Source organism: Natrix helvetica (genome assembly GCF_964273705.1).
Source record: "Natrix helvetica genome assembly, chromosome: 1".
Taxonomy (NCBI): Eukaryota; Metazoa; Chordata; class Lepidosauria; order Squamata; family Natricidae; genus Natrix; species Natrix helvetica.
The window spans coordinates 313207532-313221681 of NC_138548.1; the positions used below are offsets into that span (position 1 = coordinate 313207532).

The window sequence follows — 14150 nt, forward strand, 5'->3', positions numbered from 1 at the left end:
GCTACATTACCAATATAATTTTTCCATTTTCTCTTCTTGGGAGACTTAACTAACTACTCTAATTTACAGCCATGGAATTTCCTGATGGTCTACCGTCCAGTACTAATTAGATCCAATTCTGTTTAAATATAAATCCAGGCAGGTTTGGTTCCTGAGACAATGTCACAGGGAAAACAAAACTAAAGCAGATAACTGTCATGACAAAGTTATTGATAGCCAAACAAATGCTAATTATAGCATTATAAAATTATGTGGTATAATGATGAGAATAATTGTTTTTTGGGGGGATAAAAATTGTCGAACTTGTACAGTGGTGGGATTCAATTTTTTTTACTACTGGTTCTCTGGGCATGGCTTGGTGGGCATGGCAGGGAAAGGTTACTGCAAAATCCCCATTCCCTCCCTCCTGGGACTCGGGAGGCAAAGAATAGATGGGGTGGGGCCATCCAGAGGTGGTATTTACCAGTTCTCCAAACTACTCAAAATTTCCACTACCAGTTCTCCTGAATTGGTCAGAATCTGCTGAATGCCACCTGTGGATCTGTAAATATTTGATTCTGTGAACATGTTGGCAGCACAGGGCTAAAGATTTGCTGGGCAATATACGGCCAAATTCTTATAATCTTTCCAAGAGTTGGAGTATGATCTCTGTGCTGTTTCCAATGGTAGCAGCTTCTAGAAATAGAGTTGTTTTACCCTTTTCTGTCTGCTCCGGGCTGCAAGAGTGTTTGTCTCTTATTATTGGTCCCCCTAAGATAAATAATTGTGATAATAAAGGTTAGCTCACAGAAGAAGTTACTGCTTAAAGAATAGGCTGCCAAGTGAGTGTTGCCCCAAGAAATAAGGCAAAGTTAGAAGCCCTTGACAACAAACGAGTGCTCTGGCTTTCTCATAAACACCTTCGTCTGAAGCCAGGATGTTTATGGGCAGGAGAGATGTTTATAGTCTTGTTCTTATTCTGCTGCAGCTGTGTTATTGCTTAAGTCAAAAATAATAATAGAAGCTTGTGCGTATATGGCTTGCCATTTATTTTTTGTGAGCATGCTGAGCTCCTGCAGTTCCATGTGGCTTTACTATTTAGTCCTTAAATAATCTTTTTGCTAAAAACAAAACAAAAAAAAAGAAAGAAGAAGGGAGGGAGAGAGAAAGCTTGTCATTGGTTTGGCTGTATATCAGATGTCTTACTGAAAGAAGAATCGTCTTGTTAACTCAAAAGCTCCCAACATATTTCAAAATGGTGAAATAACTAGGCGCTTTGGGATGACTTCGCACTCCCAAATCCCTCCCGGTATTAAGTACACACAAAGTTTGGCACTTGAGATAAATGTTGCTGTTAACTGTGAGAAACTTACCACCATATGCATGATGCTAGTTGGGGGGGGGGGGAGTACAGCTGGTTTCCTGCCGACATAACCCAGTTCACATTAGTTTTATGTTCCAAATTCTCCTGAGAGAGTTTGGCACTTTGAACTGGTGTGTTTTCTTCCATCACCATTGTATCCCCTCAGCGTTACCCTCAGGAGCTTTTCCAAGATGTTCAGAGCTTTGGGGGTTGCATATTTGAATGTAGAACCCTTTCAGCTATTCCATTGGAAGCCAAATCGATCAAATTTGTCATAACTTAGACTGTACAGTTCCAGCAATTCAGTCTGTAGAAGTATACAAAGCTCTGCAGGGTCAGATTGCTTTGAATGAGCTTCAGGTCTTAAGGCTCAATGATGCAGATGAGATACTTGGGTGACTTCAGCCAATGCTATGTTTGCTTGTCCTTCATGATAGATTTCATTTTCATAGGAAGAAGAGGGTTAGAGATTAGATCCAGGAGTATAAATTGTTCATACTCTTATAATGGGGATGATTATTAGACTTAGCAGAACTAAATCATTACGTGCCAGAGACTAGCATCGACTTGGGTAGATGACTGAACCAGGCCTTTTTGGATGAAAGAGATTTTCTAAGTTCATTCAGTTGCAGTTTAGAGTTGGCTTTGGCACTGAAATTGCCTTAGTTATCTTGTTAGATTATGAGACTCCATAAGTTTCCGTTTTATGTGCCGTATTGTTCAAAACCTACATGCAACTGCTGAATAAGATCATGTGGAAATTTAGAGTGAAATGTCATCACTCTGCTGTTACCACGCGGCACCAATCAGTTTCGGGTGGGGTAGTGAAATTGCTGCTTCAGGGCTTGCTCACAGTAACTAGATCAGGGATTAACAACTCAGTCCAGAGGCAGAAGGGATGTTGAGTTTTCTGCTCTGCAGTGTTTGGCTGTACTTCCACAGAAGATCAAGTTCATAATTTGAGGTTGCTTCTGGAATTATCTCTGTTATTAGAAGAAATGAAGCATGGCTTCTGAGACCCGAAGGATCTGTGTTGTCTGTGCCATGGGAGAGATTGCATGGGACAGCACAAATATATATTTGTATGTGAGACAATCTTTTGCACTACTTAAATTGGAATGGAATATTTTCCAGTTCCTTATGCACTAACCCAATGTATCTCAAGTGATCTTTCCTTCCAATATCATCACTAAAATGAGAGAAGAGAAAGCAATCCTTGTCTTTACAGAATATCAGCAGTGTTCTTTGTCTGCTTTCCACAAGCGAATGAGTAACCCCAAAGCCATTTCTTTGTCCAAGGATGTTTCATCTTCTTTTGTGTTTTCTGTGATATTTACATTTGTGGCAGAAGAAAAAGATTTCCCGTCCCTTAAAATGCATGAAGGTGGGGTCTGGGGGCAAAGGTCCGCAAGCATTAAATCTCCCTTTAACTTATTGCTTAAAGCTAAGTAGCCGGTGATGCCTCTCCCAAGTGCAGAATATCCCCCCTAACCAGATTGATTACTTTGGCTCATAATACAATGACTTGTAAGAATATTACTGTGGGTGAAATGTATTTGAATCCATTTGAATGTTTGAATGTATTTGAATAAGTCAATAAACAGACATATTGACGTCGATCCAGTCTACCAATCGCTGAGAACAAAAGAACTGCATCAACCATGATCCCGAAGATAACATTTTAAAATGAACAGTCATTCCACTATGCAACAACAGAAGTTATAACCCATCAGCATACAAGAAATCAGACCATGTGTCATTAACAACAACTAGCCAGTCAAATAGCCCCGAAGCCAGACCATGACTCAGAAGCATCTGAACAGACAACACTAATTTATATCACACAGACGGTACTTAAAACCAAAGACCATGTCTTGGTAACAACAGCAATCCAATTAAACAGTCTGAAATCAGACCATGACTCAGAAGTAACGGAACAAACAACACCCACACTAATTTGCATCACATAAAAAGATATTTAAAGGCCAGTGTTTGAACGGACAAGCACAATTCAAAGTGCACTCACGATGTCTCCTCAAATGGTGACGAAACGTTTGCAACCAAATTGCCAAGCTCAGAGCTCGGACCCACAGCCCAGACTATTACTGTCTGTGGTTAGAATGCAGTATTGCAGGTAATTCTGCTGACTGTTGGCTGCTAGCACTTCGGCTGTTCGATTCTTACCAGCTCAAGGTTGACTCAGCCTTCCATCCTTCTGAGGTCGGTAAAATGAGAGCTCAGATTGTTGGAGGGAATATGCAGATTCTGTAAAACCACTTAGAGAAGGCTGTGAAGCATTGTGAAGTGGTATATAAGTGCTATTGCTATTGCTATACATCCAACCCTCCGTGCCAGACAAGTCTTCCCAAACCATTATAGAACTAACAACCTGATGTTAAGTGCAAAAAGTCAGGGCAGGGACCAGGATATAGTTCAAAAGTACTACAAGTTTATTTCATGCTACCTATACACAAGAATCTGAACCACTAACGATCAAGGCAAATTGCGGCCAGATAAGAATCAATGGACTTCAAGGGGGGGTGGGGGGCTGAACTTAGGTCTCTTATGGAGGTGTACAGACTCCAAACTGATGATGCGTTTGACTCTGCCCTTGGGCTCAGCCTGGTCATCTCCTACGCCTGCTGCCTTTTCATCACCTCTTAAAACCTTTTGCCCGAGGCGGTCAGCACAATTTGCCTCCATGATTCTTATGTCCCAGTTCAGCTTCATAAACTCCAACATGAAATGAAAACATAACTCATGAAGGTTTTAGTTAGAATTCAGCTACATTTCTTTATAATATCATTCCTTTTCTTCCTTTGTGTGTATACATGTTTTACATGGAAAATGTCTCTGAAACTTTATGGCTACCTGTGGTGTCTATGCTCTTCCAAACTATAATTTCCACAAGGAGTCAGTCTGTTCTGACATAGTAAAGATTTATGACTTCAGGTAGGAAATAACAGGCATGGAGTGCTGTTAATATGTATTGTTACTTCATTCAAAATATCCATGATTGGCTAACCCAATTTCATAATGTTTGTTATGATGAATATTTCAGGTTATGCCCTCTCTGGAAGTACCATACATATTTCTACTATCACAACAATGGGTACCTTAGTTTCAGCTTTAGCTGTATGTTAGAAAACAAACATATTATTTAAGCTATGCTGAATGTTTTACAATTCATTTTCCTTTTTGCCTCCTCCCTTACTTAAGGGTCATTTTGAAACAAACAGATTATTGGAAAAAATTTGTAAATTACAAATACCACCCCCTCCCAATTCAAATTTCCCATCTATAATGTAAGTCATGCTATAAGATTATAGAGAAGCTGACCAACAACTACTTCAGTCTCACTCTGTTAATATCCCATCGTTTCAGGTCTTGGTTTAGTTCATCGTTGTTATGAGGAGGAAATTTTAAATACAATAATTTCTTGTTTTTATTTAATTAATTGTATTTTGCCTTTATTATTTGTATAAATAACGAAAGAGAGCAAACCTACTTAATACTCCTTCCTCTTCTTATTTCCTCACAACACACCTTTGAGATGGATTGAAAAAGAATGATTGGCCCAAAATCACCCAATGGACTTTCTGCCTAAAACGAGAATAGAATTCATGCTGTCCCAATTTTCAGCCTGGTGCCTTAACCACTAGACCAAGCTGCCTAGTGCTTTATTTTATTTTATTAAAAGTTTTAAGTTCAATGCCGTGTTTTCCCCAAAATAAGACAGGGTCTTATTTTCTTTTGACCCCCGAAATAAGTGCTTGGCCTTATTTTTGAGGAGGTCTTATTATTTTTGAGGTGCAGGAGGCAGCGAGTATGGTCACCTCATGGCTGCTGCTGTATTGCAATATTTTTGGGGAGGGCTTACTTTTGGGCAGGTCTTATTTTCAGGGAAACAGGGTTGTAAAAATTAATACAAATCAAAAAGTAAAAAGAAAAATATAAGGAAAAAATAAAAGGTGCAAGAAAACAAAAAAAAAGGAAAGGAAAAATAAAAATAAAATAAGAAGGAGAAGGAAAAAGAAGAAACACACACACACACACACACACACACACACACACAGAGCTAGAGAAAAGTTCTCTGAAGATGTTCCAGCCTGAGTCCAAAAGCTCAAGAAAAAAAAAACGCTCTGATCCTGGTGACTGACTCAGATTTCATCCTGCAACACATATATTTGCCTTTATTCATGAGAGAAAATAAATGAAAAAAGCGATTTGCCATCCTCATCACAACAATTTAACCATATAAACCAGGGATCGGCAACCTACGGCTCTGGAGCCGCATGTGGCTCTTTCATCCCTCTGCTGCAGCTCCCTGTTGCTGGTCGGCTCCACAATTGATAGGGCTTTCGGTTAGGACAGGTAGAAGAAAAAGTATGCCGCGTTAGGAGTAGACTTTATGGTGGAGGAACCAGACTTCCGGTCAGCTCCAGAATTGAATGGATTAGGACCTTTGTGGCTCTTTGAATGTTAAGGTTGCCAACCCCTGGTATAAAAAAATGTATAAACAATTTCATTATTTCTTCACCTCCTCTTACTTAACAAATATAGAACTTTTTATCTCATAGCTTAAATTTAACAATAGCAAATCCCTTAACATCATTTCTGATCCATGAATCAGGAAAAGTACAGAACACTCAGTCACATTCAGTAACAGATAAGAAACTCATCATTCTGTATCTCAAGCCTTAACTGTAAGTAAATCCAATACATAACATCTTTTCCAGTCCAGATGTCAGGATAGAGCCCCCTGCCCCCCAATTCTGAACTATAAGTGAGTCCAATAAAGATTTACACCATACTTCCTGAAGACTTTTCGTTTAATTATACGAGGCCTTAAATAGTCCACTTGATTTAAATTAAATACTGGTGGGATTGAAAAGTTCATTTGCATAAGAAGAATTTGCCAATGTAAGACTAAATGGTTTTAGAAAGCCCCATTGCATCTTATATTCAACAAAGAAATAATCAAATTGCTTGCTGTAAAGCAGGAATGGGATGCCAGATGTTGGTGAATTAGAACTTCTAGCATCTCTTGTTATTGGCTCTGCTGGCTGGAGGTTCTGATGCTTTATTGGAATTAATTGCTAGCCGTAGTCTTGATGAAATGTGACATGCATGGCAAAAGGAAAAATATAGTTGCATGGGTTTATAGCACAATCATTTTGTTTTTCTTCTTGCATGTGTTCAGGGTCCTTTGTTTTTCCTCCCGATAGAAAAGAAAACTTAGAAGACTTAGAATAACTCTATTGCCACTTTGAATATACACTAATCGGCATACATTAAAATGAAATTTCTTTGCATACAGCTCTCAAAGGGTCTCCACCTCTAATATACACTACGTAAATATGACAAAAAATAAATAAATAAACACAAAATTATGCATGTTCCCACATATATGCAGAGGTGGGTTCCTACCAGTTCGGACCAGTTCAGCCAAGTAGGTAGTAACTCAGTCTGCCATACCCCCGAACCAGTTCTATCTTCAGCACCGCCATTTTGATTTTTGGGACTGCATATGTGCAGAACAATATTCATTGCAAAAATGTACTCCCCCCTTTTCTAACATTGTGCGCATGCGCAGACCTTTTTAGGTGTAAATGTGCACGCATGCGGAACTCAAATTTTTTGTGTAATGCTGGCAGCAAACCACCCCCGATTATATGACATGGAGAAACAACACATTCTAGTTTGCATGTATACATAGATGGCGTGAGAAATGAATGTTGCGAGTTTACCAGAAGGATGGCATAGGGAACAAAGCTATTACAGAATCTGGTAGTTCCGCTAGAAATACCTCCTCCCAGAGGGGACTAACAGAAGCAGACCGTGAAGTGGGTGTGTGGGGTCTCTGACAATGCTTTGAGCTCTAAGCACATAGCACTTATAAGCAGTATCCTGAATGACAGGAAGCGAGCTTCCTATAATCTTCTCGGCTGTCCTTACCCCAATTGACTATTTGAATGTTTTAGATGGTTTGCTTCTTGACTGTGGCAGCTGACCACAAAACGACACATCTGAACCAGCAAGGAATATTTCTGCCCAGATTACTTAATCAAAGGCTGACTGTTCTAGGAAAGAATGGTGGTTTACATTATCATAGTGTCATATTCCTTTTGCAGTGCTTCATGCTGTGGGTTTGTGTGTCTAACATTAACAGGAGGCTTCTGTTTGCACCACTTACCTTTTAACATTGATTTTTTTTAAAAAGACACTTTAATTGTTGGAGGCTGGTATGTTGCAAATCTAGTGCCGATTTCCAGCATCATGTTTATTATCAAGAATACTAGGTACTCCTAATGAGTTCCTTAAGTCCCGTCCCCCCACCCCAGAAGAAAGAAAGAGGAAAGGAGGGGAAGGAGGGAAGGGATAGAAAGAGAAGGAGAGAGTGTAGGAGGGGGAAGAGGAAGAGAAGAATAGGAGAGAGGCAAGGGAAGAAGAAAAGGGAAAGGAGAGGAGGAAGGAAGGAAGTAGAGAAGGGAGGGAGAGTGAAAAGAAAAGAAAAAAATAGGGTGGTGATAATACAAAATAGGTGTATAGGATGGTAAGCAAAGCAACCCAGAATGTATATTTTAATTTTTTATATGGAAAAGCAAATATGTAAACGTGATAAAGATAAATAAGAACAATAACTATGTGAATGTATACCTGTAACTATATATAAGAGAATAAAAATAAAAAAAAACTTTTTAAAAAGGCTCCCCCCCCCCAAATGTAAAAATGGTGGTTAGGTATATTCATCTCTACATTTCTCTCAGGATAGCCCCTAGTCCTCCTGCTCATGTGTGAGTCTTGATAGTAAGAACTGCATTTTGTGAATGCGGATACTCTCCCATGTATGACTATAGATGTAACACATTTTCAAATTCTTAACACATCCATCATTCCAAAATAATTGGAAATGCCTTGTTATAGTCTAAGAGTCTATATTTGATGTCTTGGGTGTTATACTGTCAAAAGAAAGGTAGGGGAACAGATGGAGAGTCTCCAGTAGCATAGAGGCATAGAGCCTGGTTAACTGAGGGACTGCCTGTCTCAATTGTTTCTGCCTGTCTGGTCTGTTCTAGCAGAGTAGGTGCATTCGAGATCCCTTCAGTTAAATACTGCCATCTTGTGGGACCGAGGAAGCATGCCTTCTTCCAGAGGACCCCACTTTCTGAAACAGCTTTCCTTCCAGAGATGTGGGTACCTCCTCCTCATTCTTCTGGATATTCCTGAAAGCCCTAAGGCCTGGTTGTGTTCCTAGATCTAAGGTTAAAATAGTTGTTCTATATTTATTGATAGGATCCCTGTTATATTTATGCACTGTTTATTGTTCTGGTTGTTTTAGCCCAGGCTGTTTGTGTGACTTGTAAATGTCTTCATTATTTTAATGTGGATTTTTTTGGATTTTATAAATTATCCAGAGACTTCTGGAGTGGGTATCCATAATAAATGTAATAAATAAATAAGCTAACATTAATTGGGGAAAAAAACCACTACTATGTCATTGATCTCTGCAAATAATTTGGGGAACATTCGGTGACTTTATATGCCAAATGAGTAATATGGAATTGTTTAAACAAGAAAATAGAAAAACATTCAAATGTAGTCTCCATTCTGCAGATGGAGGTAGTGTGCAATTCCTGCGTGTTTTGGTCCAGCAATTCAACTTGATAAGTGTCACAGAGATGCATTGAAGCATTTCAGACTATTTATCTTCCTTACTCCTTTTTGTGATAAGGATTGCATTGATTAGAAATAATTCCTTGTGGACACAGCCTCTGTTTTCTTGCCAGCAGCCTGGTACAATGCAGCATGTTGGGACTGACACACCTTTCTCATGTTTTCTTCCTTTCCTTCCTCTTCCTTCCTTCTTGCTTGCCTGGTCACATTTGCCTGCTGCTCACTTTCTGGGTTTTCCCCCCTCCCTGTCTTTTCACTTTAGGCAAAGGAACTGCAATGGAAAGACGAAGAGCTGAAGCGGAGAGAGACCTTCTATAAGGAACAATTGGCCAAGATTGAGAAGAAGGTGAGGCAACATGATTTTTCATCTGCAGCGGCTTTATGTTAGTGGGATCAGAGTAGATCATGAGAAAAGACAAATGAGAACCATTGTGCTGAAACTTGGCATTCTTAGCCCCTCAAACATACTTTTTGTGGCTCTCCTCCTTCTCACACACTATTAATCTGCTTCAAAAGCAGAACCTTTAAAACAGCGCACATTTGAAATGGAACTGGTTCTTAACTGGATTATGTTTTTTTAATAAAATCTTTCATAGTGTTTCCCCTTCATCCCAATTTATGAAGCTTGTTTAAAGCAAAGTTATAGGTTTTAAAATATCCTTTGTTAAAATCGGTGTCTCAGACAAACAAACAGAAACCTAGTGAAAGTCATCTCATCTTATTCTATATGCTGTACATTAAAGTCACTAATTTATCTATGGGGAAGTCACTAGATCAAAACCTGTTGCTTCCAAGTGCTCTCTGTCTTGCTCTATGTAAACTTTCAAAATGAGCACAATTTAAAAAGGTGCCATCCAGCATCTTTTCAGTGTAAAAACGACCCTTTGGAAATCTAGTTTGCATATTTCTTCCTGTTGTATTTTTTAATGCCACTAGTTTTTAAAATGGGGATAAACAAGAATTCACCAGATCATAATTGCATCTTACTGAGAGTTCTTAAAGAACTCATATGTGAAGTTGCTAACTTCCTAGTAAAGACATGTAACTTTCAAAATTTAAAATAAGTTTGATGCCAGAGGACTAGGAAGTAGCCAATGTAACACCATTTTTTAAAGAGAAAGAAATCAGGTGATTTATAAGTCAGTTGGTTTAACACTTGCTCCATGTAACAAATAGAAACAGCAATCGGAATAAAAACACATAGACATACTGAGTATACAAGTCTTGCTGTAGGAAAGTGAGCATGGATTTCATAAAGATAAATTGTATTTCACCAATCTTTTAGAGTTTTTTTGCAAGTATGAGGAACACATTGATAGAAGTAATTTTATTAACCTTCCATATTTCTTCAAAAAGGTTTTTCCATCAAAGGTTCCTGAGTAAATTTAGTAGCAATGGGATAAGAAGAAATGTTACCCAATAAATTGCTAACCTGTTCAAAGGCAGAAAAAAAAGGAGTGAAAGAGAAACTTTCTCAATGAATGAAAGTAAAAAAGTAATCTTTCTCAATGAATGAAAGTAAGAAAGTAATATGCTTTGGGACTGATGCTTTTTTAAAAATGAACTTGACTTTGGCCCAAATAGGGAGCTGGCTACATTTGTAGATGATATTATAATGTTCAGAGGTGTGTGTGTGTATAAAAATATGCTCATTGGGATTAAAAAAAACCTAACTTCACATTAATGGAATCTAATCTGTCTGTAACTAACCATAAAAAAGAACTTGAATCATAGTTCATATTATAATGAAAATGTCAACTCTATATATGGCAGCTGTAAAATGGGAAATTTCATGCTAGGCTTGAAAGCTAAAAATGCTATCATAACAATGTCTATATATAGTCTGTGGTACCATTGGTATTGGAAATATTGTGTACAATTCGGGTTGACACAGTTGACAAAGGATGCAGCGGAACTGGAAGGATTCAGAAGTGGGAATCGAAATAATATAGTGATCAAATTCTTTCCTTTGAGAAAAAGCTACAACGAGACTCAGAGAAAGAGGCAGCTCTAGGGTGATATGATTAAGATGTACAAAATCATGTCTGACATGGAGAAAGTTGTAGGAAGATTATTTTCTCTACTCAGAATGCTAGAACCAGAGCATGTTGGAATGTGCAGCCCGAGAAGAAGAGGGTGGAGGGAATGATGGCAGTAGCGCTGTGGTTTCTCAGGGAGGAGGAGCATGTTCTAGAGAAAGGCTCAAGCAGTCCTCAATTGGGGGAAAGGAGGAAAAGGTTCAAGGTAGTCACACCAGACTATATCTATTAGGTTGGAAGGTCTAAAGGGTTTAAGAACTTTAGTCTGGAGAGATTCTGTATACTAGGTATAAGTAAATTTAAAAAAAAACTTAATTCTATTAGATCTCATTGTGTTGTCTTTGGGCCTAGGCTTGACACAAAGTTGTCTTATGGAGCTGATTTACAAGATATTTCAAACACAATAGTAGCACTTCTTCACAAAATACATAATTAACTTCTGGAATTCATTACTGCAAGATTGATGGCTACTACTTGGAAAGTTTTAAAAGAAGATTAATTAAATCAAGGGTATATCTTTCATGGTCTATTGGTTGTGAAGAGACCATGTCACTTCTCTGTTGGCAGTAGCATATGTTCAAATACAGGTTGCAAGAGAACAGTGTCAGGAGTGTGGTATGTCTCTTGGTCCTCCTTGGCTTGAAGACACTTCAGAATGTTTGGGTTGGCCATTATGAAAAACAAAATCATGATCCATTAGGCTTCTTCTTATGTTCCTTCAATTTCATGCTTAAATGACTCAATGTTTTTAGGAGTATTTATAGTCTGCCTTGATCTATATACCACCAAAACACTCCTGTCGGTCTGTTTGTAACCTTCAATTTGGTGAAATGGTGTATTATAGAGCAACAATTTTTGAATCAAGTTACTTCAGATGAGCTAACTTTAAATAACACAAAAAATATTGGACCCATTACTCTCCTGCAATTGAAATTTCAAGTATCTTCAGACCAGTTGTATTTACAAAATGTAACCACCTTAGCGCCACCTTGCTGCTATGGTCACCCACAGTCATGTGAGCATGACATGGCTTGCCATGGCTTCCTACAGTACAAGCAAAGTCAATGGGTAAGCAGTTCTATATTTTTTGGTTTTTTTTTTGCCACCTGTGGTCATTCTGTTTATCAGTTTAGAGTTTAGGTAAAGAAGTATCTCTGAAATGATGACCCAACAGTTCATAGGTTGTATGAAGAAATGTATGAAGAATAATTTCTAAAACCTGAAAGCAAGAGATTTGTTGACAGGATTTGTGCATCAGACTTCTATTAATATTTATGCTAATCTATCAGTTAATTAATGCATTTATATTTTCTGTGCTTCTTTTGGGGCAGAAGGAATAAGTAAACCACTGATTAAAAAAAAATTAAATCTCAAGTATATGAGAGCACTGCTGTGTTATGTGTCATGGGACATCCTTGACACCACTCCCATTTCACAGTTATGCATCCAATTTAGAAAGAGTAAACAGAAGCACAGTGTAGGAGAGGGCCACGGGGGTATTGCAGACTTCCATTATCCACGACGCTTGTTCTGAAGATTGGGCACTCATGCTTTAAACTAGCAGTGCATGACTTGTGGCTCAAAGTAACATATAGCATTCCGTGCAACATCTTTAGAATGTCACCAGAGATCCCGCAAATTGCTGCAGCACTATAATTTCTAACGTGACAGAAGGGAACAATTAATTAAATACTTAGAAAGTAATAATAGTAACAGTATTTACCGTATTTTTCGGAGTATAAGACACACCTTTTTTCCTCAAAAAAGAGGCTGAAAATCTGGGTGCGTCTTATACATCCAATATAGCATTTATTTGCCTCCCGAAGCCCTGCCCCTTCACCAAAATGGCCGTGCATACGCTTATGGAGGCTTTCAGAGAGCTCCTGGGGGCTGAGGAGGGCAGAAATGAGCAAAAATTGGCTGTTTTTTGCCCCCCCCCCAAGCACTCTATAAGCCTCCATAAGGCTATGCATGCAAAAAAATTTTTTACAAAAAACGGGCCCATTTTTGTGAAAAATGGACCGTTTTTTTGCTCTTTTTGGGGGGGCTTGCAGGAGCACTCTGCAAGCCCCCCAAGGCTCTTCATGCCTTTTATTTGAAAAAAATGGGCCCGTTTTCGCAAAAAACTGGCTGTTTTGGGGAGGTTTGCAGAGTGCAAAAACTCCCCCCTCCTTTCGGAAAGTTTTTAGTTAAAGTGATTGATGAGAATTACATTGATCAAGTGCTGTGCCAGCAGAAACAAGTCTTAGGTTGTCAGTGATTTCCTTCTCCAGCACATGGATAAATACACCTTGAAACATCTACCTACCTACCTACTCTCTCTCTCTCCCTCCCTCCCTCCCTCCCTCCCTCCCTCCCTACTGTATTTCTCTCTCTCTCTCTAGCCCTCTATCTACTTACCTACCTACCTACCCTCCCTCTCTCCCTACCTACCTACTGTATTTCTCTCTTTCTCTCTCTCCCTTTATCTACCTACCCTCCCTCTCTCCCTACCTACCTACTGTATTTCTTTCTTTCTCTCTCTCTCTCTCTCTCTCTCTCCTCTCTCTCCCTCCCTCCCTACTGTATTTCTCTCTCTCTCTATCCCTCTATCTATCTACCTACCTACCTACTCACTCTCCCTCCCTCCCTACTGTATTTCTCTCTCTCTATCCCTCTATCTACTTACCTACTCTCTCTCTCCCTCCCTCCCTCCCTACCTACCGTATTTCTCTCTCTCTCTCTCTCTCTCTTACTCCCTCCCTTGCTGTCCCTCTATCTACCTTACCTAGTCTCTCTCTCCCTCCCTCCCTCCCTATTGTATTTCTCTCTCTCCCTCTATCTACCTACCTACTTTTTTTAAAATTTGCCTCTTCAAAACCTTGGTGCATCTTATACTCTGAAAAATACAGTAGGTGAATTTTAATTGTATGTTGTCCTCAGTCTCCATTTTTTGCCATTCCAGCCTAGACTACATATTGGAGTGTAGGCTCTGGCCCCTCAGAGTTGAACAAGACTTAAATAGCAATTATCCCCAGGAGGAATGTAATCTGTATATTAGTTTTGGCCATCATCATATTAGGGGAGAGACCGCAATTCAGTACTAGAGTACA

General features: G+C 39.0%; 1 protein-coding gene across 2 annotated transcripts in view; it reads left to right on the top strand.

Annotated features, from left to right (window-relative positions):
* CHCHD6 (coiled-coil-helix-coiled-coil-helix domain containing 6) overlaps positions 1-14150 on the top strand; it is a 263958-nt gene that overhangs the window by 99654 nt on the left and 150154 nt on the right. The window contains exon 5 of one of the 2 annotated variants that reach the window (XM_081939518.1): positions 9282-9365. The exons of the other annotated variant lie outside the window; for it this stretch is intronic. Within the exon in view, the coding sequence (XP_081795644.1) occupies positions 9282-9365 (84 nt within the window). The remainder of the gene's footprint in view (positions 1-9281; positions 9366-14150) is intronic. 2 annotated transcript variants of the gene reach the window in all.